General features: G+C 35.7%; 3 protein-coding genes and 1 long non-coding RNA gene across 11 annotated transcripts in view; 2 read left to right on the top strand and 2 right to left on the bottom strand.

Annotated features, from left to right (window-relative positions):
• Positions 1–4,792: 4,792 nt before the first annotated feature.
• LOC100702894 (uncharacterized) lies at positions 4,793–9,686 on the top strand. Of its 3 annotated transcripts, none has more exons than XM_005467313.4 (6): positions 4,793–5,385; positions 5,546–5,725; positions 5,988–6,326; positions 7,746–7,856; positions 8,962–9,035; positions 9,515–9,686. In XM_005467313.4, the coding sequence occupies exons 1-6, from the start codon at positions 5,343–5,345 to the stop codon at positions 9,626–9,628; spliced, it is 861 nt and encodes a 286-aa protein (XP_005467370.1). In that variant the 5' UTR covers positions 4,793–5,342; the 3' UTR covers positions 9,629–9,686. The 3 variants fall into 3 exon arrangements, with proteins under 3 accessions (XP_005467370.1, XP_005467369.1, XP_019218429.1); XM_005467312.4 differs by having other exon boundaries at positions 4,794–5,385; positions 5,546–5,890; XM_019362884.2 differs by lacking the exon at positions 4,793–5,385 and adding an exon at positions 5,796–5,890 and having other exon boundaries at positions 5,629–5,725.
• Positions 9,687–9,797: 111 nt separating this feature from the next.
• Positions 9,798–27,654, bottom strand: part of LOC100702625 (uncharacterized) — a 31,212-nt gene continuing 13,355 nt past the window's right edge. The window contains exons 1-6 of one of the 4 annotated variants that reach the window (XM_013271387.3): positions 12,118–12,242; positions 11,638–11,961; positions 11,203–11,553; positions 11,001–11,117; positions 10,711–10,760; positions 9,798–10,609 (exon numbers count right to left, since the gene is read on the bottom strand). In XM_013271387.3, the coding sequence (XP_013126841.1) occupies positions 10,508–10,609; positions 10,711–10,760; positions 11,001–11,117; positions 11,203–11,553; positions 11,638–11,961; positions 12,118–12,160 (987 nt within the window). In that variant the 5' untranslated portion in view covers positions 12,161–12,242 and the 3' untranslated portion in view covers positions 9,798–10,507. Of the gene's footprint in view, positions 10,610–10,710; positions 10,761–11,000; positions 11,118–11,202; positions 11,554–11,637; positions 11,962–12,117; positions 12,243–27,654 lie in introns of those variants that run through there. The other 3 variants (XM_003445237.4, XM_019362233.2, XM_025910549.1) reach the window with 3 other exon arrangements.
• On the top strand, positions 16,264–18,697 carry LOC102079434 (uncharacterized). 3 transcript variants are annotated; one of them, XR_269008.4, is made up of 3 exons: positions 16,264–16,342; positions 16,810–16,967; positions 17,862–18,696. It is a non-coding gene; the product is annotated as an uncharacterized LOC102079434 (long non-coding RNA). The 3 variants fall into 3 exon arrangements; XR_001224405.3 differs by having other exon boundaries at positions 16,810–16,977; XR_003221773.1 differs by lacking the exon at positions 16,264–16,342 and adding an exon at positions 16,361–16,471 and having other exon boundaries at positions 16,810–16,977; positions 17,862–18,697.
• On the bottom strand, positions 24,352–26,168 carry LOC102079338 (uncharacterized). The gene is made up of 6 exons (XM_013271302.3): positions 26,114–26,168; positions 25,638–25,958; positions 25,195–25,554; positions 24,980–25,096; positions 24,635–24,684; positions 24,352–24,532 (listed from the first exon to the last, which is right to left on the bottom strand). Exons 1-6 carry the CDS (start codon positions 26,154–26,156, stop codon positions 24,428–24,430), a joined length of 996 nt encoding a protein of 331 aa, XP_013126756.1. The 5' UTR covers positions 26,157–26,168; the 3' UTR covers positions 24,352–24,427.

Raw genomic sequence — 27,654 nt, 5'->3', positions numbered from 1 at the left:
ATCAGCTGATCATTGATCAGTTTCATGATTGAAGTAGCAACAGGAGAAGGAGGGGAGAGAATGAGAGAAGAAGAAGCAGCTGTGCAGCAAAGACACAGAATAACTCCAGCTTTGTGTCTTTTTCATTGTAGCTGAAGTCCGGGACAAACTGTGTTCCTTTTCACCTCAATAATATATTAATAATATTTTCTCTGAATACGAGATGATTCCGTTTTTTATGGGACGGTTGGAAACTCTAATAACTAACCTTATGAATAAAATAAAGTTCACTATCAATAAAATCATAGCACCCGCCCAGCAGTATATAAATTCTGTCATGCTAGCTAGTACGCAGTACGAGTTATTGTAACTGACTGTAAAAAGTCAGCATAACGAAAATAAACTCCACCTAAACTTGGTATATATCTGACCCAGACAGACTGCAGGTCATAACTTCTTACCTGAAGTTCATCTGCTGGCCTCCACCACTTGCTAATGTTACTGAATCTGTGGAAGCTCCGCAATAGCCACCACTAAACAATTGAGTTATTTTTACACATCTCCCAGCATCTGGCCAATCCACCACCTTTCAGTGTTTATACCGTTACTGGAAAAAAACGGAACCCCCCCACATTGGCCCATAAAAAGTCCAGCTATGGCTGGGTCCGGGTCCAAACTCTGCTTCAGGTCCCAAAGTCAAAGAAACACTGCGGCATCAGTGAGAGTTTAAAAAATGTCTAAATTATTTCATCGTTAATAAAATGATCAGTGTGGCTGCTCTACGATTAAGTTTAACATCCAGGCATCCATGAAAAACAGGATTTCTGAAATTTAATGAAGTTATCTCACTAATTGTGCAGTATTATCCTAATATATTAATATATTAATATAATCCTAACATTTATCTTATTTTACATTATGTTGCTTTGATAATGTAAAAGAGTCAGGAGGAATAATGTTGTTGTATATTTTGTTTTGGTTTACATAACAATACATACAACAACAAATAAAGTGTTTAGCCCAGCTCTGTTTGCATAGCACACAGGGAAAGTGTCATATCACAGTTCATGAGATAAGAGGATTACAAGTCTGCTCTGAAGTGGCAAAGCTCACCAACCAGCAAACGTACAGTGAACTTTAATCATCAAAGCACCTGATCTGCTTTTTGCACCAAGGAAGAACTATTGTATCATATGGTAATTGTGTTGATCTGTTGATTTTGTATTTAGTCACTATGTGGTGCAGCTTTTGAATGATCAGATTACAAATTACAGAGTACACAAAATTAACACATAGCTTGCAAGAGAGAAAAGAATTTGAAATATTTTATATATATATATGGTGAAAAACCCCCAAACAAAAATACAAATGAAAATATTTAACTACACTTTACCACACAATTTAAAATCTTACCATTTCCTGAAATTTAGGTACAAAAAACAAAACAAACAAAACAAAAACTTAGTTTAATGGGAGAAAATGACCACTAATCTCTTTTTTCCTGTTTTAATTTTTTAATTATATTTTTAGTGTTAAAAAAGCATGCAAGTTAAAACAGAAGTCTTGAAAATACTGAAGGTGTACTAATACAAATATGCACCACAACAAAGACTCTTGTTCAGTAGGTTTCAGTTCACTACATAGTTATTTGTGAGTGGGAGTTGAGTAAACTATGCACGAGACAGCTAATTTAGTGCATCTGCACTGACAATAGTCTCAAGATAGTTACTGTTAATTCTGTAAAAACATTCTTTGGACAGTTGAAACCACAATCAGCTACCAGAATGTTGGTAAGGAAAAAGTATGGATAAGGCTGATCCAGAAGAATGATCTAAAGCATAGCACATCATTTATACATAGCTTGAGCGTGCAAGGCTCCCAGGATTGAGGATGAGACACAGGGCAGAAGCAGCCAAATGAATTCTGAGGTGTTCAGAGCTGTAACAGCTTCAGTTCTTTCAGGAAGGGTTTTCACAAGGTTTCAGAATGTGTTTATGGGAATTTTTGACCATTCTTCCATATGTTACGTTAGACTCTGCCCTCTATCCTAAAGTTACTCCATGACGTTGAAGTCAGGACTCTTTGCAGGCCAGTCAACGTCTTTCACACCAAACTCACTCATCTGTCTTTATGGACCTTGCTCTGTCATATAGGAGCAGGAAAGGGGCCATACCCAAACTGTTCTCACAAAGTTGGCAGCATGAAATTGTCCAAAATGTCTTTTTATGCTGAAGTATTAAGAATTTCTTCCACTGGAACTAAAGGGCCGGGCTCACTTCCTGAAAAATAATGCCATACCATAACTCCCCCTTACATGGCCTACCACTTCATGGTGGAGTTGCTGTCATTCCTATTTGCTTCCTCTTTGTTATAACACCACTCACAGTTGACTGTGAACCATTTAGTAACAAATGTGACGTCTGACATGAGGTTATTGTCTGATTTGTTACTCTCATGATACCACGCTGGAGTTCACTGAGCTGTTCAAAGCAAGCTGTTCTTTTATAAATGCTTGTAGAAGCAATGTTTATTTGTTTGTTTGTTTGTTTATTTGTTTTTGACCAAAAGAACAAAATTCAGTAATTATACATACACTGTAAAATATAAGCTTTAGAAATACTGCCATTGTTTTAAGGATATCTTTCTGTCTTTTAACCACCAATTGGATTTTACCATTTACAATTCAGAGATATGTGTGTAAAACAAATAATGTGATGGCAGAAAATAACCAATATATTTAAAAAACAATTTCAAGTCATTCTTTACAGTGTACATAATTGCAACTAAGTTAAAACAGAAGCCTTGAAAATACTGAAAGTATGTCATAACAGAATCCCCCACCACAACAAAGACTCCTGTTCAGCAGGTTTCAGTTCACTACATATTTGTTAGTGGGAGTCCAGTAAACTTTGGTTGCACAAGACAGCAAATTTAGTGCATCTGAACTGACAACAGCTTCAAGATAGTTACTGTAAAACAAATTTGAATCCAGTGATACATGTTTTTCCAGTTTTTAAAAGAGAAATATTCCATAGTTTGGAGGGGTGGTAGAGATGTAATTCATTCAGAAACAGCAGTTAAACTTAACTATGGAGACACCATGCAATGCCTTTTTATACTACTTTTATACTTATTTTTTTCGTGAGTTTTTGGGTGGGTTTATGCAAGAATAACCTAACCCTATAACTTGCTAGAAAGATCATAACTTGTGATATATGAGAAGTCTTGTCTGTTCTTGAGACTTAAGCTAAGTAAAAGTCATTCTAACTTGAGAGAAATAAAAGGACAATTTATGTCCATGTAAATATACAGATAAACTGCTATTTCATGGTTTGCCATTAGACTAAGGCAGCATGGAGGGAAATAAAACCTGGGTTTGCTAGAACATAAAATTTTTCCTGTCCAGTTGATAGAAAGATTAATAATTCACACATATAGGGGACACACTAAACTAGGCTGGACCATGTGAAAAAGACACATAGTTGCAGGAAGCATCCAGTAGATCTACAAAGATAAGTTCAGAAAGTGCTTACATACATTTTTGATCCCAAAAGAAACAAAAGTAACCATTAAAAAGACGTTTTACTGCATTGCTGTATAAAAGGAGTACTGATATTCTTCTGTTTCAGAGTGACAGCTCATGTTTGGCTGTTTCAAGTATGCATGTAAAACATTTCAATAGAAAAAGACTAAAAACAAAGTTATTCTTCAACTGGGGAAGAAACTGTCTAATAAAGAGCTACTTTAATGTTGTGTGCAAATATGTGTAGTATTTTGTTTACCTCAGAGAGCAGCTATCCAGATGAGTGGATAGCTGCTTTTCTGCTTTTTTGGGCAATGACCAATGAACACACTATTATTAACTCTGTTTGAATATATTTTTATTCATTATCTATTTGTTTTGTGTAATGTTCTTCAGATTATTATTTTAAAGTGACAACACCAAATTTAAGTACATGCATTGTAGCTATGTGAAATGGGGATCGCTTTGCTTGTATTGTGGAAAATATGAGTTGCATCATGCACTTGCTGCAGTCAAGTACTTGTGTGGTGGCCTCTTTTAAACTTTCCCCCCCATCATTTCTCACCTCTCAGAGAATTGCTCAATGTGCTGTGGCTTCTTCAACTGTAAGTACTTTCTTATTATATCATGTCAGATTAAAAAAAAAACTTTTTGGTCCCTGATGTTTAAGGGTGTCAGGATAATTCTAGCCTCTGAAATAATTGTTCACAGTATTGATATAATTTGTTGTACAGTTTTACTTTCACACTTTCACTTTGACCAGAAATAGAATCAGAATAGAGTTTTTGTTGTTGTTGTTGCGGTTTTGTTTTTAGAATCATGAGCAAGATTTTTAACATTGATCAGAATGCTTTCATGCTTTTAGCGATGTTGAAAGTATTCTGATCCCATTTGAAATTTTACCACACTGTAAAAGTATGATTGTTTTTTTTTAAACTCACACATTCTTTAATAACTGAAGATAACCGGAAAAACCCAACAAATCAAACACGCATTGATCTGTGCATTGCATTGAAAATAATTATTTAAAACCTTTTCCGAAAATGTTGGGATGTAGATGCATAAAGTATTATTCTGTAACTTGTAAATCAGTAAAATCCTGATAGAAGTGCAATCCCGAGAAATTCTGTTTTGCTTTTTTTGACTTTCATTTTCTTCTCTCCAGTACCTTTACTCCCCAGGCTCTCTTCCACCTCCTCCGTACCTTCACGGCAAATAATGTTTAAATATCACAGTCTATGGAGACTCCTGCCTGATTTTATCTGTCCACCTGTCAATCAACCATTAAAAACAAGAAAGGGCTAAGAGCTGATCCCTGTTGTATTAAAATGTGCTTTGATCTAGCTATCTTTGTTTGTAACGATTTTCTTCTAAATATCGGAATGTTTTTCTTCCAAATTCCTTGCTAGCTTGATTACGACTTTGACTGGAAAAAAAAGACACAAATCAGTTTGTGTGCAGTCAAAACAAAACTGCAGCACTTGAGTCATGCACCACTGGATTCTGCTGGCCATCACATAAATAAGTGTGTAGTTTGTGAGCACTGAAAACTTTATTTTTTTAATTTATACTTTGACCTATGCTGCCTGGTTATAACTGTAGGAATTAGTTGTTATTGTTATGCTTCAGTTATACCAGATTATTTCCTGCAGAATCATCAGCAACAACAAACTGTACAGTGTAGATTCATTGTAAATGGTTTGAATTTTACAGGAAGTGCATTTTCTGTGCTTCAGCCAATCACTGTGATTTCCACTTGGTAAACCTTGATCAGCTTGTGACTAAATCTTCCTTTGAGTGGGAAGACATCAGTTGTGCGAGAGAAGGCTAAGGTACCACAATGATCAGAAGACTGCTTTCTTTGATTCTTCTAAGTACATTGTGTGAGTTGACTTCTTCTGCACTGAAACATGTGACACTGTAAACAATATAAAACAAAATCTGTAAGGTTGAGTAATGTTTATATATAGATGAGACCTTTTTAAGATGCTTTGTCCTGTCATGTTCTAACCAAAACCGTGTTTTGTGTTGTTTTGTTTTTAGCTTTGACCGAAGGGAATGAGGGTCCTTTCCAGACTTCTATAACTGTGACTAAACTTGGAGATAATGTGACTCTGACATGTAGTATCCCTAGGGATGATGTTGGGTTGTCTTACTGGTATAAGCTGAATTTTGGATACATGATTGAAACAATTGCCTCAGGAAGTTTTGACAAAATATCACGTAAGGGACAATTTAACAACTCAAAATTCAGTGCCACAAAAGTGGGTAATATCTATTCTCTTACCATAAGAAATGCAAGCAAAGAAGATGAAGCAACATACTTATGCCAAGGAGGAACGGCATACGTAATGGAATTTTTTAATAGCACGCTTTTAGTAGTGAATGGTAATGTATTTTAATTTGACTGTTTTTTGTCATATCTGCTTCTAAACCCAAACAATTACAGTTAATGCTATTTTGTGTCTTTTTGTGATTCACACAGATACAAAAACGCAGCAGAAATCTTTCACCGTGAAACAAACTTCAGACGTGGAGTCAGTACATTTGGGAGATACAATGACTCTGCAGTGTTCACTCCTCTCTGAGAACAAAGATGACACAGATCAGTGTCCAGGTGAAGACAAAGTGCACTGGTTTAAAGGTGCATCAGAATCCCATCCAGGCAGCATTTACCACGGCAGTATCAGAAATAAAGAGGACGGGAAATGTGATTACAGTCTGTCCAAAACTATAACAAACTCATCTGATGCTGGGACGTACTACTGTGCTGTGGTGACATGTGGACAGATCCTGTTTGGTAAAGGAACAGAAGTGAAGATAGGTATGTTTTTGAAGTATTATTTTAATATTTGCTTATCTGTATCAGTTGTTGCTGCACTGATTTTGTGAACATGTAGGAGAGCAATTTAAGTCTGCTCAATCTTATATAAACATTATAATGTTCTTAAGCCTCACTGGTTTCTTTGACCTATGAAGTAGTTTTTCAGTTTACAGCCCACATGAGTTGATAAATTCACAGGTGGCATGTGGCTGCCTCTGTGACCTTTGCTTTTTTTTCTCTGTACTTTTCTGTGTATGTGTTTTCTCCCCATTTCCTGCAGTGTTCTCTTTGTCACATAAAGGCCCCTCTGTTTCAGCTGCTCATGTTGTCTTGTGTAGTTTATATGATGATTTATGTTGTGATCAGTGTTGTTAATATGAACAATTAAAATACACTACAATCCAATAGGAAAATTGTATAATAAGAATATGTCACATGAAGCGTACAGAATTAGTTTAGTTTTTTTTTTAGTTCTTTTCAACTGTGTTTAAACTTTGCCAAATATGAATGTGCTGATGTTTAGCAGAAGGGTGCACTATGACACATGTTCAACATAGCTGGGCTTTCTTTGTGACAAAATCTAAAATGCAGTAAGAGATGATTGGTCTCATTATCATCTTTCGCTGCAGAAAATCATTAATCTTATGATTTGATCATGACAAGCCCACAAAAAAATTAAGGGAACACTTGAACAGTTATTCATAATAAAAAAGGCTACAATCGTATTTGTGAACTCTGTCTGCACCACTCTCTTTTCTATTCCGTATATGGACAAATTTCCCAGATTATCCCAGATTCTTTTTTATATCTTTAGATTTAGAATTATTTTTTATTAATATTGTACAATCCAATGGTGAGTAAATGCAATGAATGAATAAATGAATGCATTCAACACGAGGTGCCTCATTCATTTTGCCAGATTGAAAGAGAGCCACCTTTGTGAAAGTGAAAATAGAACTAAGCTAAACATAGTTTAGCCCCTTAATCTTGCTTTGTTGTACAGCTGTTACTGTGTAATGCAGGGAACGAAAAGTGCTGTTGAGATTGAGGAGAAAAAGGTTGTCTGCAGGCATTTTGTCATGAACTTCAGGGTGGGGCAAGTTTTTTTAATATAACTGTTCTGAAGTAATGCTAAGTAAAATTTGAACATATACATAAAAAATCATGAGTGAATGCCCGAACTAACTTTTATGCTAATTTATTACTGAGGTATTGCAGATGTAGGAAAATGAGTCAGTGAAGTGGTTGGAGTCCAGAATGTTTTTTGTTTCTAGCTTTCTGTGAAAAGAGTCTTAAAGTCCTAAATATGAAAATAATCATTATATGTACTTTATATAGAACTGCTCTGTATGTAGACGTGCACTGTTACACAGACTTGTAAATGAGATGTTAAATGTCTGGGATGTTTTCTCATTCCAGAGGGGTTCCCGCTGGTTACTGTGCTTGTGATACTGCTGACCTGCTCTGTGGTTGGGAATATTGCACTGATTCTCATCAGAAAACAAAAACCAGATTGGAAACACAGCAGAGGTAAGTTACTGACACACATGCATACACATATGTACACATGTGCACACACACACACCCACACACACACACACACACACACACTCACGAGTAGCATCAGGTGTTGCCTTCTGCTGCTGTTGATCACCTGCTTCAACGTTCTACTCAAAATTCAGAGATTCTCTTCTGGATCCCTTGATTATAATGAGTGGTTATTTGAGTTACTGTTTTCACTGCTGTTTGGTCATGCTCATGATTGGCCATGTCTACAAAATTACATCTTTCAGCACTTTGCGTGAAAGGTTTCAGTTTGGGGGTTTTTAGTGCATGGTCCTCTGAGGGAAAAAAAAGAAGAAGAAAAAAGTTGCCAGTTCCTGAACTGCAAAGTTTCTGAACTGGTAGAAATTCAAATGTCGTATCAGGTACTATTAGTTCAAGTTTTCTTGACAGTATACCCCAAACATGTTGTTTGTATTTTCACCACCATAGTTTTTTGCGAATTATGAATGTCAGAAATGAACTATGTCCCAACTTCCCACATAGAGTATATAAGCAGAAGAGCTTCTGCTGAGCCATTTATCAAGCAGTGACAAAAATTTGAGGTGACATTGGGGAAATCCTCACTAATAATGCATGATGTGATAGATTTCAGTCAGAATTAGACATAAACACTATAGATCTATCAAATCTGTCTTGTGCATTTTCAAACACCAAACCTCAGATGCCTACTTCCTGGATGAGTCACAGATACAGAAAGCGAAGCAGAAGTCGTATCACGTTTCGTTCTTATGACCATGATAGTGACTCCATAGACTAATGCAGCCATTGTGGTAGACAGATTTTATTTCTTGATGTAAAAGAACAGGATGTTCACAGTGTGAATCTTCTGGTAACAGTTAGAGTAGACTAAACTATGAAATGAATGTATCCATCATAATATTTATAGTAAAAAGAACTGAAGCTAACATGACAGCTAACTGAGTCCCTATGCAGTATTAATTTAGTCTTGATGATTAGATTATTGGTTCTGACCTGGGAAACATTTACACCTAATAGCATATGTTTTTAACACTGTTAACATCTCATTGTATGTCTTCTGACAATGGTAATGTCTTCTTTTTATTAACAGGAAAAGTTACAGCCTCCAATCAATCTCCAGTCAGTCAACAGGAGAGATCGACTGTGGCTCAACTGAATAATGTGGTATATAAAATATTAGATTTTCAGACAAACACAGAACCAGTAAGCTTAAAATTTACTTTAAGAAAAACAGAACACTTTTATCATGTGAAATGCATGCAAATTGTCAAATGAATCTGAAGCTGAAGTGTAAAATTACAGTGTAGTAATCAACCACAACCAGCATCCCAACAAGAGCTGTAAGTGAGGGTGCTGGATTGGACTGATGAGTCAACAAGAATTGAACTTTGACACAGAGAGACACTCGTTAATTTTCAATTTTCAACTATGCTCTTTGTTTGTTTTCATTTTTCAATTTAACACTAAAAAAGTACTTTGGTTATGGTTATTATTTTATATGGTTATTCTTATAGGAAGCAGAGTTTGTGAGGAATTTGCAGTTAATTGTGACTATGTTCTGTGTGTTTTTAACTGTATAATGTAAATCCTAACCAGGTTTTATATTGGTTGTTCAATTACAGTTTGCTCTTACTAATTTGCAGGAGGGTGAAGAAGTGGGAGTGAACTATGCGGCACTTGATTTTCCCTCAAGAACAGCTAAAAGATGGAAGAATAACAGGGAGCTACCGGATGACACACCATGTACTCTGGAATGAGAGACTACTAGTAAATCTCTCTCCCCTTTGAAGAATGAATATATATATATATATATATATACATATATGTGTGTGTGTGTGTGTGTGTGTGTGTGTATATATATATATATATATACATTTACATATATACATATATGTATATATATATATATATATATGTATATATATATATATATATATATTGCATATTTACTGTGTTAATATTATATGCATGCAATATTGATTAACCACTCAAATGGAGAAATACCAATAAATAATCTGCTGTCATTAAAACTCTTATTCCCCTCTATGTTATATGTACCTCATGTATTCATGATTCATGTATTTGACAAAGACAAGTCACAGTTTATTGTCTTTATTCCTTATTTCAACTTCACAGAAAGTATGCTTCAGAGTAAAACAAAGCTTATGCTTCCTGAACCTATACCTTTAAATTTAAGTTTGAAATGTTCTCTATTAGAATTGCAGTTTTGTTGCAACATGGAAACTAACTACTAATAATAACTTACTAATCTGTGGCAAAGAAGGTTGTTTAAAACAATAGCAACATTTATATTCTCCAGACTGTTGATTACACAGTTTTCATTAGTTATATTTTCATCAGTTAATATTTTGGAAGGATTCTACTGATCTACTTGAGGGATATTGTTACTAATATCATAATATATAATAACATAAATAAGCAACTCAATTACAGAACAAAACATATGAATTTACCAATACACAGGTGTCTATGTCGCAAATCATATTACTAATTACATAACTTTATTTAGAAAAAAACACAGAAAGCAGTCACAGGCATGGGATCTGTAACATAATGTGAGGTTTATTTAAAATTCAGGACATGCTCAACATTGTCTTTAGCATTCAACTCAACATTTAAGAGAACACATTGTCCTCAGCAAACTCTGCCTTTCTTACTCTTGTTTCTCTAGCAGAAAAATTCAGTGCAGCATAGTTTATATCATCATCAGCTTCAGTCTGTGTAGTAACAAAAAGCATATAAAAAAGTAGTTTAGATGAAGATATGAAACTCTTTAGACATATTTAAACTAAATCATTGCATCACTTTCATTACTTACTGGTTGGTGGAAGTTGTCAGTTTGTACTTCCGATATAGCATTTCGTATTCCTGAAATAAAAAAAAATCTTATCATGATAAATATATGATAGTGAAATACACTTAATGAGACATTTCCTTCTGAATTTACTGCAGTTACTGAAGTTCCACAAAGATATGATACCCACTCTGGAGCATAATCCATTAAAAAAATATCATCAGTCTGTTCAATAATATTTCCTTATGTTTTTATAGTTGAATTAGTTTTATGTTTTTAAAATACATGAATGTTAAACCACTGATAGCACTTACCTTTACATTTTTTACATACCCTTCGGTTGCAGATGAAGAAAACGTTTCCAATAACAGAAACGGCCAAACAGGCTATTAATATTGTCATTTGAAAAAATACTGGTTGTGTTGTTTGCTCTACAAAACAAACAAAAAAATCAGTTCTTAAAAACATGTTTTGAGTATAACTTCCAGTACGGGAGACAAAATCAGGTACAGGTACCTTGAATATTAAGTATAGTTCCATTTCCAGATATTATTTCCCCACATGCGGCCACAGCACAGTAGTAAGTCCCAGCATCAGAGGAGCTGACGTTCTTAGAGAAGCGATAAACACATCTTTTCTGAGGGTGATATCTGTTCTCATATTCATTATCTCTTTTTCTATCAGTGTAGATGATGTTTGGATGAGATCCAGCTCTGAACCAGAAAACATTATGATCTCCTGGACACGTCTTGTTCTCAGAATCAGAGAAGACTGAACACTCGAGAGTCGCTGTGTCTCCTGAATAAACTGGATTTGATTCCATCTGCTTTTGGACAACGATATAGTTTGATGACCTCTGAGTGTTTCCTGTGTAATACAAAACACAAAGACGTTCTTCAAAACAAGCTCAGAGAATTTTAAAATCTTTGTAAAAGTAGAACAGTTGAATACTTTTTACTAACAAATACATCCCTCTCCATTCACTACTAACACTACTGCCTTGCTCACAGTGATAGTAGCCCTCATCTTCTTGGACTGTCTTCACAATAGTCAGGTTGCCAAAATTTTTATCAATTTTTGCCTCAAATCTTGACTCAGGAAACTCTGGAGTATACACAGGTTTTGTAGTTCCATAAAATGTAACACCTAATTTAAGAGTATCTCCGACACTCTGCTTGTACCACTGGACTCTACTGCTGATCTCTTTAGTAGTTCTAGCACACGTTAAAGTTGCTGTTTCACCAAGATGAGCGGTTTTCACTGGAACCAGAGAATCTGAGTGAAAACAAAACAGAAAAAAATAATCATGAGGGGAAAATATTCCAATATTCCAATGTGTGTTATTACACACACACACACACACAAATCTATTCAACATAAATAATTATATTTCAGACATGTGATCAGAGTAAAAAATAAAAAAGCCCTTACAGCCTTCATGAAGAAAAACCAATACCATCCATAATATGACCATCTTGACACTGCTCCTTGTTGAGGCATTTCAGTAGGTTTAAGAGGTGACATGTGCTTGTTTGTTAGACCATCTGATTGGTTGAAGCATCTGATTGGTTAAAACAGAACAGACTTAAAAGTACACTTCCTGTCACACTGATCTTAACATTTTTTGTCTGTTTTTCATCTTCTTCTGCCATGTTTCAGATGTCTGTCTGATAGTAGTTCATGTTCTCAGATGTTAAGCACAGGAAAAGCAAATGGCAATTCTACTCCGGGTTGTAATACGTGCTGCAAGCAATATCTCAAATACATGAAACTCTGCACTACAGAGGAAATTTACTATCTGTATGTTTCATTGGTGCAGGGCAATGACATTTTGTTCATCAAAAGATCTGAAGAGCAGGATGAACAAATACTATATGGTTTAGCTTCTTCAAAAAACACAGTTAACACAGTGCAATTTGTGGATGAATTTACATGAAAAGCAGCAGCAGATGTTTTGGTTAATATCATATAAATTATCCCCATGGTGGAGCTATAGGTAAAGCCAGAATCATGCCGAGTGCAAGATCTCAACCATCACATGCCTGTACAACAGGAACACCCATGTGAGGATGCTCTCCCTTTAATACAGTATTGCCACACAGACTGGTTTCAAAGCAGAGCAACCTGGGCCTCAGCAGCTCGCTTTGCACTAGGATACCAGACCTCTTTAACAATAGACCCTAGAACATCAGTATGTTCTGGGGTCAGTAGAGATGAAATTAAGTTTTCTATTGTTTCTGTGCAAATTTTCTGTTAAGTAAGTAACTGACATGCAATTCAATATTATCATAATTTTTTTTAACCTCATTAACTCCAGCATTTACAAGGTTAATACTGAGGTGGCAAAATATGCATACAGGCTAAAATTCAATTCAATTCAGTCCAAATGAATGTTATTTATGTAGCACCAACTGACAGCAACAGTCCAAAAAAGAGAAAATATCAGTGACAAGTGGTTCTGTGGAGGAAATGACTGACTTGGCTCTACCTAAAGCAAGTTCCACTTGCTTTAGGATTTTTATGTAGCGCTTATTAAGTGCTTAATTGATCATTTATAAAGCTGTACTCATCTTTAGTATATAATGTATAACTACAGATATAAATGTTTATTTTTGTTTAACAACCCCATATATAATGAGTTCATAGTATCATTTATAAAGTCTAAATAAGTGATGTATTTATAAGGACATTTATCTATATAATGATTAAGATATAACCTCATTGCTTGTGAGTGTGTTAATAGAGGTTTTATTAATACTTATTTCATAGGGTAAATTATGGTTATTTCAGTCAGTTACTAATTGTTAGTTAAGTATTTTGTGTGAGTTCATATAAAGTGAGGACTGTTTTTCCCTCATAAAGCATTTATTAATGAAAACAAAAGTATCTCAAATACCAGCTATCTTTACAGCAGAAAAATGATGCAGACAAAGCACACAGAGATACAGAACATACTAATATTTATTGCCAGATAAACAAACAAACAAACATAAACCACCTGAGTTTTACAGAATACTAACTTTGTAAGTGGGGTTTAAACAAGTTCACTTATTGAGTTCACTTAATTTTCCTCTTTCCTTTCACTCTTTAACATTTTTAGCTTCTTTATTACACTTTTTGAACTGGTTACATACTGTTTGGTTTACTGCTTTCTCACATCGATTATGTCTATTTTTCAGAGTAGATGATGCTTGGCTGACATTTATTTGACATCAGTTTTCAGGTATGAAAAAAAGAACACATTACACTAACCTCAACATGAATTGTTGTGAGAGTTAAAGTGTCTCATGGGAAGAGTGGATTTGATTCTATTGGCTGCTGGAAAGTGTAGTTTGTTGTGCACTTTTTCGTTATACTTTCTGTCATATTGGTCTCATCCTGAGCTTTTTCTGAGCTTTTTCTGAGTCTGTGTCCAAGTGCGCAATTGTATATGTAACCATTGTTACATATATAATCACAATTCCGGAGTTGGGAAGCAGTGATAAATATAGATAGAAACAAATGCAAATATTTGCATATCTCATAATCCCATGTTAAGGTGACAATAAAACAAAGAAAACACAACAGTTGTGCCATTTTAAGATAAACTTAACATACATGTTTAATTTGATGTCAGCAACACATCTCAAAAAAGTTGGGACAACAGAAGGATAAAAAACTAAATGGTACTATAAAAAAACAGCTGGAGCAACATTTTGCCACTAATTACCTTAAATGGCATCAGGGCGACCACACAGTGAATATAAAAAAGTATATCAGAGAGGTAGAGCTTCTCAGAAGTAAAGATGGGCAGAGGTTCAATAAGCGAAAAAGAAGTAAACAGTACATAAGTGTAGAAGCGAGTGCAAGCAAGGTGGAGTGAGTGGAGTGGAGTGGAATTGCTACAGAAGGATTGCAGCAAAAGTAAAAGTCAAGGTTTATATGACTGGCGATGAGCCCTGCTTTAATGTATGGTTTGAGACTTAGTAAGGGAGGCAAACTGATTCACTTGTGGAGAGCAGGGACTGTGCATGTTGTGAAGGAGAGTGTGTAGCAGGTTGGTGTGACAAAGGAGGATGCTAAGAATGGGGTGAGATAGAGGCAGATGATCACAATCACAAGGTCTTTTTTATTCATTTTAATTAGTGACAACTGACAGACTGACAAATGAACATTTTTATGTGATATTTATACAAAATTTGTAGAAAGATTTAAGTAAAAAGAAGTTTTTCATTTAGGCAAAATATATAATAATAATAATAATAATGATAATACATCATATTATAATTGTAACTTTTTTCTTTAATAATCACTGGGGAATTACATTTAAAGCATTTAACAACTCATCAGCAGGTGGCAACAGAGTATTTGTCATCATATCATTAACATGTGGGGCCTGCAAGTTCCTGCTCCTCCTATCAGTGCATCTGAAACTAAATGACTTAATCTCAGGCAATAAGACCAGTCATCATTACTTTTATGAATTTTAACTTTAGCACTTCAACAGTTTTTGTAGTACTTGTGTGACTAACTGTGGTGTTACTTTGTGTTTCGCCACTCACTAGAAGATTGTGCAAATTAAATTAGATTTTGTACGTGTTGTCTGTTGACCTTAATAACGTCGACCATTCATAATGAAACAAAGGGCTAAACAGTTTTGCCTCATGCGTTCTGCTGTCACATCCACTCTCTGATCAGCTTCTTGTAAAAACTCTTTGGTTCATGTTTCACAAGCAGTGAGAAACAAATGATGCATGGAAAATTCAGCTGTGGTTATCTGGTGTGAATCCACAGGGGGAATTTTTTTTTCTCTCTTGCTTTTTTATTTTTAGTTTCTGTGCAGGGGGCTAATGTTTTTCTATCCTTTTTCACAAGACATGTCAGATAAAAATAAGAAAGTTTTAAACAATAACAGTTTGCAGCATATCAAGCAACCACTTGATAAGAACTGTTGTTCAATGAGAATTTCCATTTCAACAATGTGGTTTCCTTAATTAGTCACTGCTCTCACCTTAATGTTTGTAGAAAGTCTCAGGGGCTGAAACAGCTGATCTTCCCCTCACGCATCTCTTTTTCTGACCTTAACGCAGTCTGTGACTCAAAATAGTAAGCTCAACACAAGTATGCTTAAGAAAACAAAACAGCATCTGTTGATATTTGGATTTCAACAAAACTACACTGATACAGTGCAATGCTTCCAGTGTTGCATTTGTAGCTGAATTGTGCCTACCCTAATTAGTTTTTTTTTTTCAGAAAGGAAGCCATCAGAGGTGCAAACAGCCACAGGCAGGATAGCCTCTTAGCCATCTTGTCAGAGCATTCTTTAATGCACCTTATTCCCCATCCTCGGGGTGCTATTTAGTACTATTGTGCCACAGATGCTGGTGTGGCTAATTTATGTACAACAGGGGTGGCCATCTCTGGGCCTCAAGAGCTGGTGCCCTGCAGGTTTTAGATATCACCCTGGGTCAACACACCTGAATCAAATGATGAGCTCATTACCAGGCCTCTGGAGAACTTCAAGACATGTTTAGGAGGTAATTTATCCATTTAAATCAGCTGTGTTGGATCAAGAACACATCTAAAACCTGCAGGACACCGACTCTCGAGGCCTGGAGTTGGCCCCTGATGTACAAAGTGTCTGTTGGTAATTCTGCTGCATTAACAAGTAAAAGAGGTCAGTCAAACATGGTTTCATCCAAACTACAATCTTTCCCTAACATCAGCTTAAACATATGTAGTGCCGAATGTACATATAGTAACACAAATTCCTAATGGGACCAAGCCTAACCACCACCACTCCAGGGTTTGTATGAGGACTTTGTACTAACTTGGAACCTATTTCAGGTGGAAAGGGTAGCTTAACCTTTGCACACTTTCGATCAAGACAAATTGATTTAAAGACTTTTGTAAGAAGATCAAAATCAAGAGTCTAAGGAGAGGGAGTATGTTTTGCATAATGAAGCCTGGTGTGGTAAATTGGGTTAACTTGAACTATATATAAATACCAGAGATTATTCAGCTTAATTAAATATGCAATTGGTAGGTCTGAAGAACAATTTTTTCAGTTCCCTAAATGCACCTCATAAGAAACTAGACATCATTTATTGTGGCTTCTAATATCTGTCATGTCTTTCTTTTCAGTCACATGCAAATCAGCTGGTGGTCTGCAAACTTCTTTCTGAGATACTGATGAGATTTAATTTGACCTCTGATTAAATAAGCCTTAAGTGCTACATATTAAACATCATGAGAGCATGAAAGATTTTACCTGACGAAAGTCGACTATTACATTTTAAAATGTAAGCACAGGTGAGTGGCGTTTGTGTGATTGAAAATAATTACTTTTGTTCAACTCTGCATAAAATTGAACGAAACATGGCCATGACCAGAAAGACAGATCAGAAAATGATCTTGTTAATGGTTTAAGTTTTAAAAAAGCCAGTGAAGGCTTCTTGTGAACCAGCTGCATATTCTGTTGATAACAAAATTCATGAACATTCTGAGTAAACAGGTTTGACGGGATGTCGGAAACAGAGAAGTGGCCAGCCACAGCCTCCATTTCACAGTTCAGCTGCCACATGTGGCTTTGCTTGTTCTTTTACAGACACCGTCACCGTACACATACCACAATTCTTTGAAATAAAAGAATACAAGACCCTTGTTGATCCAGCCAAACTATTTTTGCGCTGTTGCATGCTCGCTAGCCAGTGTTAACTAGTTTACATGCACCTAACTAGTGCAACGCTTATTGTTTTCCACGCATAAACAGCTCTTGTTTGTGCAGCTGTCGTGGAAATTTGTCAACTCTTAGAAGTCCTTTACAGTCTTGATTAAGCAATGATAACACAAATGGAACAATAGATCCAGATCTGAGTGACTTCCTTTGTCTGTGCAACTGGTTTAGTATTCTTCTAAATGCCATAGTCTGTGTGTGTAGGGGGTGTTTGTCATGAGCTTTCTGGTTGTTAGCTACAGCTAGTTTTTGTTTCTTTGGTCTTTCATTGCGACCTCTGTTATTATTGTTTTTCTGTTTAAAGTTCACTGATGTTTTGGTATTTAGTGGCCTAGTCGCCGTCCTGTTTTCTTTAGTTTTCCTAACTGTGTCCCATTCCCCTGATTGGACTTCAAGGAATTTAACTTCTGTCTCTCCTGTTCTTCTGTCAATTTTTTTTTTGTGTTTTTTTTTTTTCAAGGTGCAGCATTACCCACTCCTCAGCCAGCTCCTTCAGCTCACACAGAGGCATTCTCAATCCAGTCAAAAAAGTCTTTCCAGCATGTTTGAGAGTGGGGCATCCTCCAGGAATATCTCATCAGGAAGGTGCCCAGAGAGCAGTCACATCAGATGCATGAACCATGTCACATGCCTTCTTTCGACATTAAACAGTAGCGGCTTTAATCCCGAATGACTGAACTCATTACCCAATGTCTAAGGGGGAGCCAGCCACCCTTGAAGTGCTGCTTGTATCTTTGATCTCTTTCTTTTGATCACTACCAACAACTTGTGACCACATTTAAGCGTAGGATTATAGATCAACAAGTAAATTGACAGCTTCTTTTTCCACATTCAGCTCTCTCTCAAACTCAGCAGACAGGAACAATGTCTGCATTGGCCTCAATCCATTTTTGACCATGTCTACAAATTCTGTCCATCAAAATTATAAACAGAATCATTAACAAAGGGGGGAATCCAGCACCCACCAGGAATACCTTTGACTTTTTTCCTGGAAGGAACAACAAGCTGTGTTTGTGGGTTTACAAGGACAGAATGGCTCATAGAAATGGGGCAGAGACCCCATTCTCGCACCACCCATAGGATTCATAGAGGCACACTGTTGAAAGCCTTCTTCAAGCCTTCTCTCTCTGTAAAATACAGGTTGACAGACATCTGTGAAATTCTATTTATTCTAAAGGGCACTCACAAGGAAAAACACAATCACAAGTAAATAATTTAATTTCTTACGCATCGCCAATCAGGCAATTAGATTCTTCAAACATAAATTCAATAACCCTTGCAAATAAAAACGAGCAGTCATGTGTACAAAGAAGCCATAAGACACACTACGGCAGATTCATGCTTTTGGGTAACTCTGCTTTCAAAGCAGTGAAAACACAGCAAAAATCCTTAAAAAATGGAAGGATTCTAAGGGAAATTGAATGGAAGCCTGTTTCCGCCACTAAAAAAAGAAAAAAAAGTATCCATAATTCAAAATTTGGAGTTATCTTTCTCCAAATTTTGAGTTATTTCTCGAAATTTCGACTTATTAACTCAAAATTTTAAGAAAAATAACTCGAAATTTCGAGTTAGCGCTGCCAATCAGTAATCTACGTGAATGATGTCATTTCCTTGTTACCCAGAAGCTGAAGCCCTCAGCTACAAATGCTACAGCTAAGCTACCAGTATTACAGTCAGTCTTGAATGCACAAATTGCTGAGTATTTTCAGTTTTTCAACAGTCTTTCTGAAAATTCACACATAGCTTACAAGAGAAAAAGATAACTTAATTAAAAGCATCTAAGTCAGTGGTCTGAAACTCAAATGAGCCATGGGCCACTGCTGGCACTGTCATCTCATTGGTGGGCCACTTTAGGGTTAACAAACCGAAAAACACCCACTAAAATATAGTATTTTCTTTGTTTTTTTAATAAAATTTCAAATATTGTATAATAAGACAAAACTGCAAACATGAATGCATTTTTTTTCTCTCATTCTTAACTAACTAAAGGCTTTCAATAAACACATTGGTACTCTCTTTCTGGCCAGACACATGGCAGCTCTCCTGCTATAATTTTGTTCGTATTTAACAAAATAAAAATGCAGACATAAGTGTACACATTAGTTTTTGACTCCTAGTCAAAATTGTTTTCTTTCCAAAATAAATCTCTCATTGAACTAACACAGCCAATCCCTCAACATGTTTGTACTCTCTTGTTACCTGGGCGATGTCCGCAGCTCTGTCCGTGGTAACAGGACCCCTGACTAATATTGCGGTTTCTGTGTCTGGCTCGTAGCCGGTAAATAGCTTTACTGTCTGGGTCAACTTTGCTAGTGAGAGACAGAGAGAGGCGTTGAAAGGCTGCTCTAACTGAACTTTATTGTTTCGGAGGCGCCGAACACAGTGTACAGTTGAGTCTTAACAGCTTACTTACAACTGGGCTGGTCAGGCCCTCTTTTTGGCTGCAGTGGTTATTATTATATTTACATGCTTTCATCTTCTGTTTCTTGTTAGTAGCAACTCGTACTTTTTGAATCTCCTTTTTCTCCCTCCCTCCCGCTCACACACACACACACACATACAACGGGAGGGGCAGTCCCACACATTTTCCCTGCAGCACAGAATACACTGCCCATGAGGCTATATTCTTAAAGGGCTATGCCGGTAGCAGTCTGCTCATTTGGCTTAATATTAAATCAATTTATGTTAATATTAATTTTAAAAAATATTTCTTCACATCAATATGTGCGCCACAAGTAGAGGTGACGTGGGCCATAAGTGGCCCGTGGGCCGCGAGTTTGAGACCCCCGATCTAAGTTAAAACAGATGTCTCGAAAATACTGAAAGTGTGCTAAAACAATGCCCCCACCACAACAAAGACTCTTGTTCAGTAGGTTTCAGTTCACTACGTATTTGTTTGTGAGTGGGAGCCTACTAAGCTTTGATTGCGCAACATGTTTGATTTAGTACATCTGGAGTGACGACACAATCTCGAGACTAGTAGTGCAAAACAAAGTTTAATCCAATGCTTTTTGTTCCCTTTTTTGTGAACATAAACTTTAACATATTAATTTGTGTCAGTGCACATATTTGTATCCACTACATTTTTTTTTTCTATCCAGCTGATAGCATGGCTAATAAATTACATAAAGAAGGGACACAAAAAGCTGGGCTTGGCTCTGTGAGACACAGAGTTTCAGGAAGCCACGAGTAGCCGAAAAGGTCAAATGAGCTGTTCTTACACTCATTCTGATCCCCGAAGAAACAAAAGTAAAGCATTACAGAGCTGTTTTACTACTACTGTTTTACTCCATGAGATGAGTGCTGATGTTTTTTTTGTTTTTTTTTTAAATTACAGAGGGACAGCTCAGGCTTTAATTCTGATTCATTGTGATTCACAAACTCAACTGTATAGGTGTTTTCTGATATAGGCATGAGTTTGTGAATGACAATGAATCAGAATCCTTTATTAATCCAAGTGGAAATGATGTGGTCACAGTTGCTCCAAGACAGTAGCTCATAAAGAACTACAGATTTATGAGGTCAAGACTATCTGCATGTATGCACGCATCAAAAAAAGCATGACCAGTGAACACATTAACATTGTTAATATAATTCATATATTCATCATGTATTTAACTATTATTGTTTCTGCAATTTATCCTGACAACAAATTTAAGTATGATAAGTCTAAGTATGTGACATGAAGTGGGATTTGCTTGCATAAAACATAAATTATGGAAAATGTGATTCCAATTTGGGGTGCAAGAATTTCTAAACATAGCACTAAAAGAAAACAAAAAACTAACATGTATCATAGTTTCAGACTGCACCACCCATTTGCTGCATTCAGATTTTTTATCAAGCCAGTCAGCATATGTCTGTTGTGGCCATTGTTTACAATTTCCCACATTATATCTCACCTCTCAGACAATTTCTCAATAAAACAATGAAATGTGATAATAATGAAAAGTTAGATAGAAGTGAAAACCATGCATAGCATTCAGATCTTACTGAAATGTAGCTCAGTAGAAGTATAAGTGTAAGTCAGATAAAGTTTTCTTCCAAGTACCGTTCTAGCTCTATTATCAGTTTGATTGGCATGAATTAAAGGACACAGTTTCAACACACTCAGAATCAAACTACAACAACTGACTCATGTACCACTAGATTGTAATGTCAACTACATTATCGTCTAAACATGACTCTTCTGAGCACTAAAAGTTTTAATCTTATATTTTACACATATCCTTCAGATGGCTTAACTACTTTAGTGCAGGACTAACTTACTACAAGTTACCGGTTTGTCTTAATGATTAATAAAGGTAACAGCTCCAGATAGATAGATAGAGCTAACAGCTCAGTTGTGCAAGAGAAGGTTGAGGTACCACAACGATTCGTTTCTTTGATGTTTCAAAGAACATTGTGTGAGTTTTCTTCTTCCGCACTGTAGGATGTACAATTGTATACAATGAAAACAGAATATTACGATGTTATGTAACATTTTAGACAGTGATGATTATACCTCTTTAAATTGCTTTGTCTTCAATTCAGTTTAATTCAGTTGAATTTTCCTTATACAGCACCAAATCACACCAACAGTTACCTCAAGGCACTTTATTGCCTTTTTTCAGCTCTGAGCAAAATGAATGAGGTTCTGTGTTAAATGTCTTCGACTGAGGCTAACCTTAGAGATGGTGTGACTCTATCATGTAATATCTTTAGGGATGATGTGCTGCTTACTGGTATAAATTGAATCTTGGATATATTACTCAAATAATCATCTGAGGAAAGTTTGACTAAATATCACTTCAGGGAAGGTTTAAAAAAAGAAAAAGCTTCAAAGCCACAAAGGTGGGTAAGGTGTATTCTCTTACTATAAGAGATGTAAGCAAAGAAGTTGTTTTCTTGTTGTTTTAATGCCACAGTAAATTACACCCAGATCATTCAAGTTAGATTGATCTTATATAAACTGCTTTCAATTTTTAGCCTCCATGAGTTGATGATTTCACAGGTGGCATTTGGCTGCGTCTGTGACATTTGCCCTCTTTGTTCTTTCTCTGTATTTCTGTGTCTTTTCTTCTCATTTCCTGTGGTGTTCTCTGTTACATAAAGGCACCTGCGTTTCAGCTGCTCACGTTGTCTTATGCAGGTTACATGCTGATTTTTGTTGTGAGGTTGATGGGGAAACATGCCGACTGCAGGCTTTTTGTCATAAGCTGCAGTATGTAGCACAGTTTTTTAAATTGCTTTGAAGTTGTGCTAAGTAAAATATTCATGGATCCATAAAAAAATGCCAAACTTTATCACAAAGATACTGCACATCTAGGAGATGGAGTCAGTGAAGTTGTTGCAGTCCTGAATGTTTTTGATTTGCGCTTTTCTGAAAAGAGTCCTTACTTCCTAAGAAAAAAGTTAAAATAGCTTATGTATGCTGAAAACTATCAACATATATGACACTGACCTGGTCTGTGCTGGTCAGGCAGAAAAAGTACTTTGGTTAATGTTAGGGAAAAAATGTTAGGGGTTAGTGTAAGGCAGTAGTAACTGACAGGTGATGAATCGTGTCAAAGTGAATGCTTACTTGCCAGGGAGATGGAACCGGTGACAGGAGAGCGGTGGAACGAGTGTCCAGGTGAGGGTGGCAGAAGCACAGTGGAAAAATACACCACACACAGGATGCTCATGGACCATGACAGCACAAGCCACTTTATGTATATAGGTGTTTGATAATCAATCCACAAGACACAATTTAATGTTTTGATTATTTCAGCTTCACAAATTGTATACTTTAGAATAAAGCCAAAACTAGCTACATGGTGTGAATTGTAAGAACTTGTAGGGTGTTACTTATGGGATTCTCCAGTATGATAACGACAGATGTTTCATGTTCTGGTTTCCACTGTTCTTTTTACTGTCTTGACTTTCTGAACCTTTCTACTTTGACAGTGATTTTGAAGTGCTATTAAATTTAACTCTAAAGTATCCTTAAAATGATTTGGAGCTTTGTCACAACATGGAAAAATGGTAACATATTAAGATTTTGTGCTTAGTCTGGCGCAAAGAAGGTTTCAAAACACAAGCAAAATTCCGATTCTGCAGAATGATTTTTGCGAGGTTCTTAATATTTTGGCAGGATTCTCATTTTCAGTCTCTCTTCTGATTAATAGATAGTGTTATATGCACATGCAGTTCATGTTTGTTGCACAATCTGTTTAGCAATGCACAAAGATATATATTTTATCACTACAGAACTTATTACGTTTTTCTATTTGTAGTCACTAGAGCTAAATATCTTCTTCTGTCTACAGCTAATATCTTGCAGTTCAAGATATTATAAAAAATAAAATAAAAAATAAACTGAATTGAACAACAGGTGAATCCTATACATTCAAACTGTCTGGATTGTTATGATGATTTGGAGGACAAAGTTTTGGATAAAAGTTTTATTCTAGTCTCTGTGGCGGTATGGTAATGTTTCTTTTTCAACATTGCAAGAATGACTTTGTTTCAGTCTTAAAATAATACAACACAGCAGAACCAGAAAAAAACTAAGTTTCTTATAAAAAGAAGTTCTTGGGTCTCTCTTTATGTTTATATTTGCAACTGATCTGCGGAGTGACATTACTTGGTAAAAATGTAGGATTAGATATCACTCTGCAGATTTGTTTGTCTGAAACAAGACCCTGTTGTAATTGAGACACTGAGTCTCAATAGGACTACCTGTATAAAAAAAGGTTAAATTATAATTAAAAATTGAGAATGCACTTACATTAAGACAATTTCAAAGCAAAATAACTAACATGTTTTCCTTTCCTTTCCTGCACTCTCATACAAATAAACACTAGATCCAATTCCAGTTTAGTTTTTTTGTTTTTCTTGGAGTGGGGGGCTGTGTGGATTAGTTTTTAACAAAGACAGAAAAATAAGAAAAGAAATAAGAAAACAAAGAGTGACAAACAAAAGGCCCATAACTTAATTTAAGGTTTATTTTAATATTAAGGAGGTGCTCAACAATGTCACATTCATCAGCATTTAACTCAACATTTATGAGAAAACAGTGTCCTCGGTATACTCTCTTGTCCTTCTTCCTCTTGTTTTTCTTTCAGAGAAACTGAGTGCAGCGTAGTTTATTTCATCATCAGCTTCAGTCTGTGTAGTAACAGAAAGAGTATACAGTACACAAACATGTAGGAGATGATGTGGAACTGTGCATACATATTTAACCTGAACAAAATCTGTTTGATTACTTACTGGTTGGTACAAGTTGTCAGTTTGTACTTCTGTTGTATCACTTTTTATTTCTAAGATAAACAAAATAATAACAATAAATATATGATAGTGAAATGCACTTAATGTGAAATTTCTGCTCTTTTTATTTTTTGCTACAAAAATCTTACTTAGATAACTGTTTCATTCAAATGAAATGATAAGTTAAGTTAATGAGAAGTTAAATTGTTTAATGAGGTACACAAAGAAATAACAACCATTATGGAGAGCTTAAACATTAACAGTTTGTACAATGTTTGCCTCCTTACAGTTTTACAGCAAACTAAAACTACTTACTACTACTACTTTAAAGCTAGTGACAACACTTACCTTTACATTTTTTGCATACTCTTCGGTTGCAGATGAAAAAAAGATTTCCAATGATCGAAATAGCAAAACAGGTTATTAATATTACAAATTCAATAAATACCAGTCGTGTTGGTTTCTCTACAAAACAAACAAAAAAGGTCTTATTACTGATCTTGATATGAGCATGTTTTAAGTACAAACTGAAAAGTAGTTTAGACAAAATCAGGCACAGATACCTTGAACATCCAATTTAGTTCCATTTCCAAAAAATATCTCCCCACATGTGGCCACAGCACAGTAGTAAGTCCCAGCATCAGATGAGTTGACGTTCTTAGATAAGCGATAAACACATCCATCCTGAGGCTCAGATCTTTTCTCACATTGATCAGTTTTATTTCCATCAGTGTAGATGATGTTTGGAAGAGATTTATTAGATCCATCTCTGAACCACAAAACATTATGATGTCCTGAACATGTGTTTTTCTCAGAATTTGTCAGAACTGAACACTGAAGAGTTGCTGTGTCTCCTGGACGGAGTGGATTTGATTCTATCGGCTGCTGTACAACAATATAGTTTGATGTCCTTTCAGTGTTTCCTGTGTAGTACAAAATGTAATACAAATAAATTATTCAAAACATACTCATTTAAAAATTTTGTAAAAGTTGGTCAGTTTATTACCTTTTACTAACAAATATGTCCCACTCCATTCAAGTTTAATCCAGGTGTCTACTCCACAGTGATACATTCCCTCATCCTCTTGGACTACATTCCAAATGGTCAGGTTGCTAAAATCTTTACTATTATGTGCAGAAATTCTTGACTCAAGAAACTCTGAAGAAGGTTTTGTAGTTCCATAAAGTGACACTATTAATTTAAGAGTATCCCCGACTCTCTGCTTGTACCACTGAACCTTTCTGCTGCTGAGCTCTTCATTTGATAAATCACATGTAAATGTTGCTGTTTCACCAACATGAACTGTTTTCACTGGAACCAGAGAATCTGCGGTAAAAGAAAATGTTTAGTTTTTATGTTATTATCTCTCTTATTATCTCTATGTCTATCTATATATAAATCTATTCAACATAAATAATACGTTCTGTTTGGTCAGATAGCCAGATAAAACAAAAGAACAAACAAAAACAAATCCCCCTTACTTCCTTGATGAAGAAAAAGCAATGTAATCCATAAGACGACCATCTTGACAATGCGCTTTGGGGTTTTTCACTAAGTTAAGAAGGGGAAATGAGCGCACTGGGTTAGACCATATAATGCCTCCGATTGGTTAACACAGAAAAGACTTAAAATACACTTCCTGTCACATTGGTCTCTCTTCAGCATTTTCTAACACATATTATCTCTGTTTAATCTCCTGTTGCAATTTTTCTCATTATTTACTGTTAATTTTTGACTATTTCTGGCTGATTATAATTAATGTTCAGCACAGAAAACATAAAAGGCATGACTTCTACGACTGGTTGTGGTGTGTACTGCAAGAAATACCTAAAATACATCAAACTCAACACTTCAAAAGAAATTTGCAAGCTGTATGTTTCATTGGTGAGGCGCCATGACATTTTGTTCTTCAGAAGAGCTGAAGAGCAGACTGAACAATGATGCATGGTTTAGCTTCTTGAAAAAACAAAACTAATGTGTAATTTGTGGAGCAAAATCATTCAACAGAACAAATTTCTCAAAAAAAATCACCCAAACAAGATTTTTTTTAACATTTTCGAAAGTGTTATAAACAGGATATTTTGATTGCTTGGTTCTGATAGCATCAATATATGGACTCACAAATGTTAGCTGATTCCTTGGAGAAGATTGCCAAAATAATCAAAATGGACGTGAGGAACAGTTTGCCTCTGAAATACAAAAAATCAAAACCAAAACCAAAAAACTGATTACAACACTGAGTGGGGACCCAGGAGAAACAGAAGTCCATACATTTTATTTGTTTCTTTCAACTGAGATGGAGGTCACTGCTTTATGATGCCAGGAGGACCACATTATCTGCAGAAAAATAAAAAAAGTTTAAAAAATTGGGGAACAAAATTAGGTATAATATCATGAATGGGGGGAGCATTGTTGGAGCTCCCAAAGAACCAAACCAAGGCCGGGTACTTTGATGCAGAAATATAAATGATAGTTAAGGCTCATTCCACCACCCAAAGGTTTAGAGAAGTGTCACCTGTAAAAAATGGCAATAAACAGGCAGGCATGGAAGTATAGGCACAATTGCTTGCCCCCTCTCATGGTAGGCAAATCCAATGTGGCACACAGTTCAGTCCATCTCCAGGAAGTCATGCAATGAGGTGAGTAAGATTGGTAATTCAAATGGATTTAGTGATCTATAATTGGTTTTGCAGTGCTCTGTTTTGAAGCCTTAACCTTGGCATTTTGTCCTCCACCATGGCAGTCTTCTGGAGCCAGAAGTGACCGGCTGGATTGCTACAGTACGTATAGCATACCAAACAGATACTGGATGGATTTAGTCTACTCAAAGATTGCAGTTTTCATATTTCTGTCTTGGTTTCTTTTCTTTTTTTTAGCCCACTTGACCTAAACATGACTGATTTGATACTTTTATCTACTATTATCTGCAGAACCAATAGTCTAATCAGTTTTCCTTCTTTCTCTCTTCTTTCTCTTTTTTTAATATCAGCAGTATAAAAAGAACTTTAAAGCAAATTAGGAC

The sequence above is a fragment of the Oreochromis niloticus genome, linkage group LG2, assembly GCF_001858045.2.
Source record: "Oreochromis niloticus isolate F11D_XX linkage group LG2, O_niloticus_UMD_NMBU, whole genome shotgun sequence".
Lineage (NCBI taxonomy): Eukaryota > Metazoa > Chordata > Actinopteri > Cichliformes > Cichlidae > Oreochromis > Oreochromis niloticus.
This window is presented reverse-complemented; position numbering and strand designations above follow the sequence as displayed.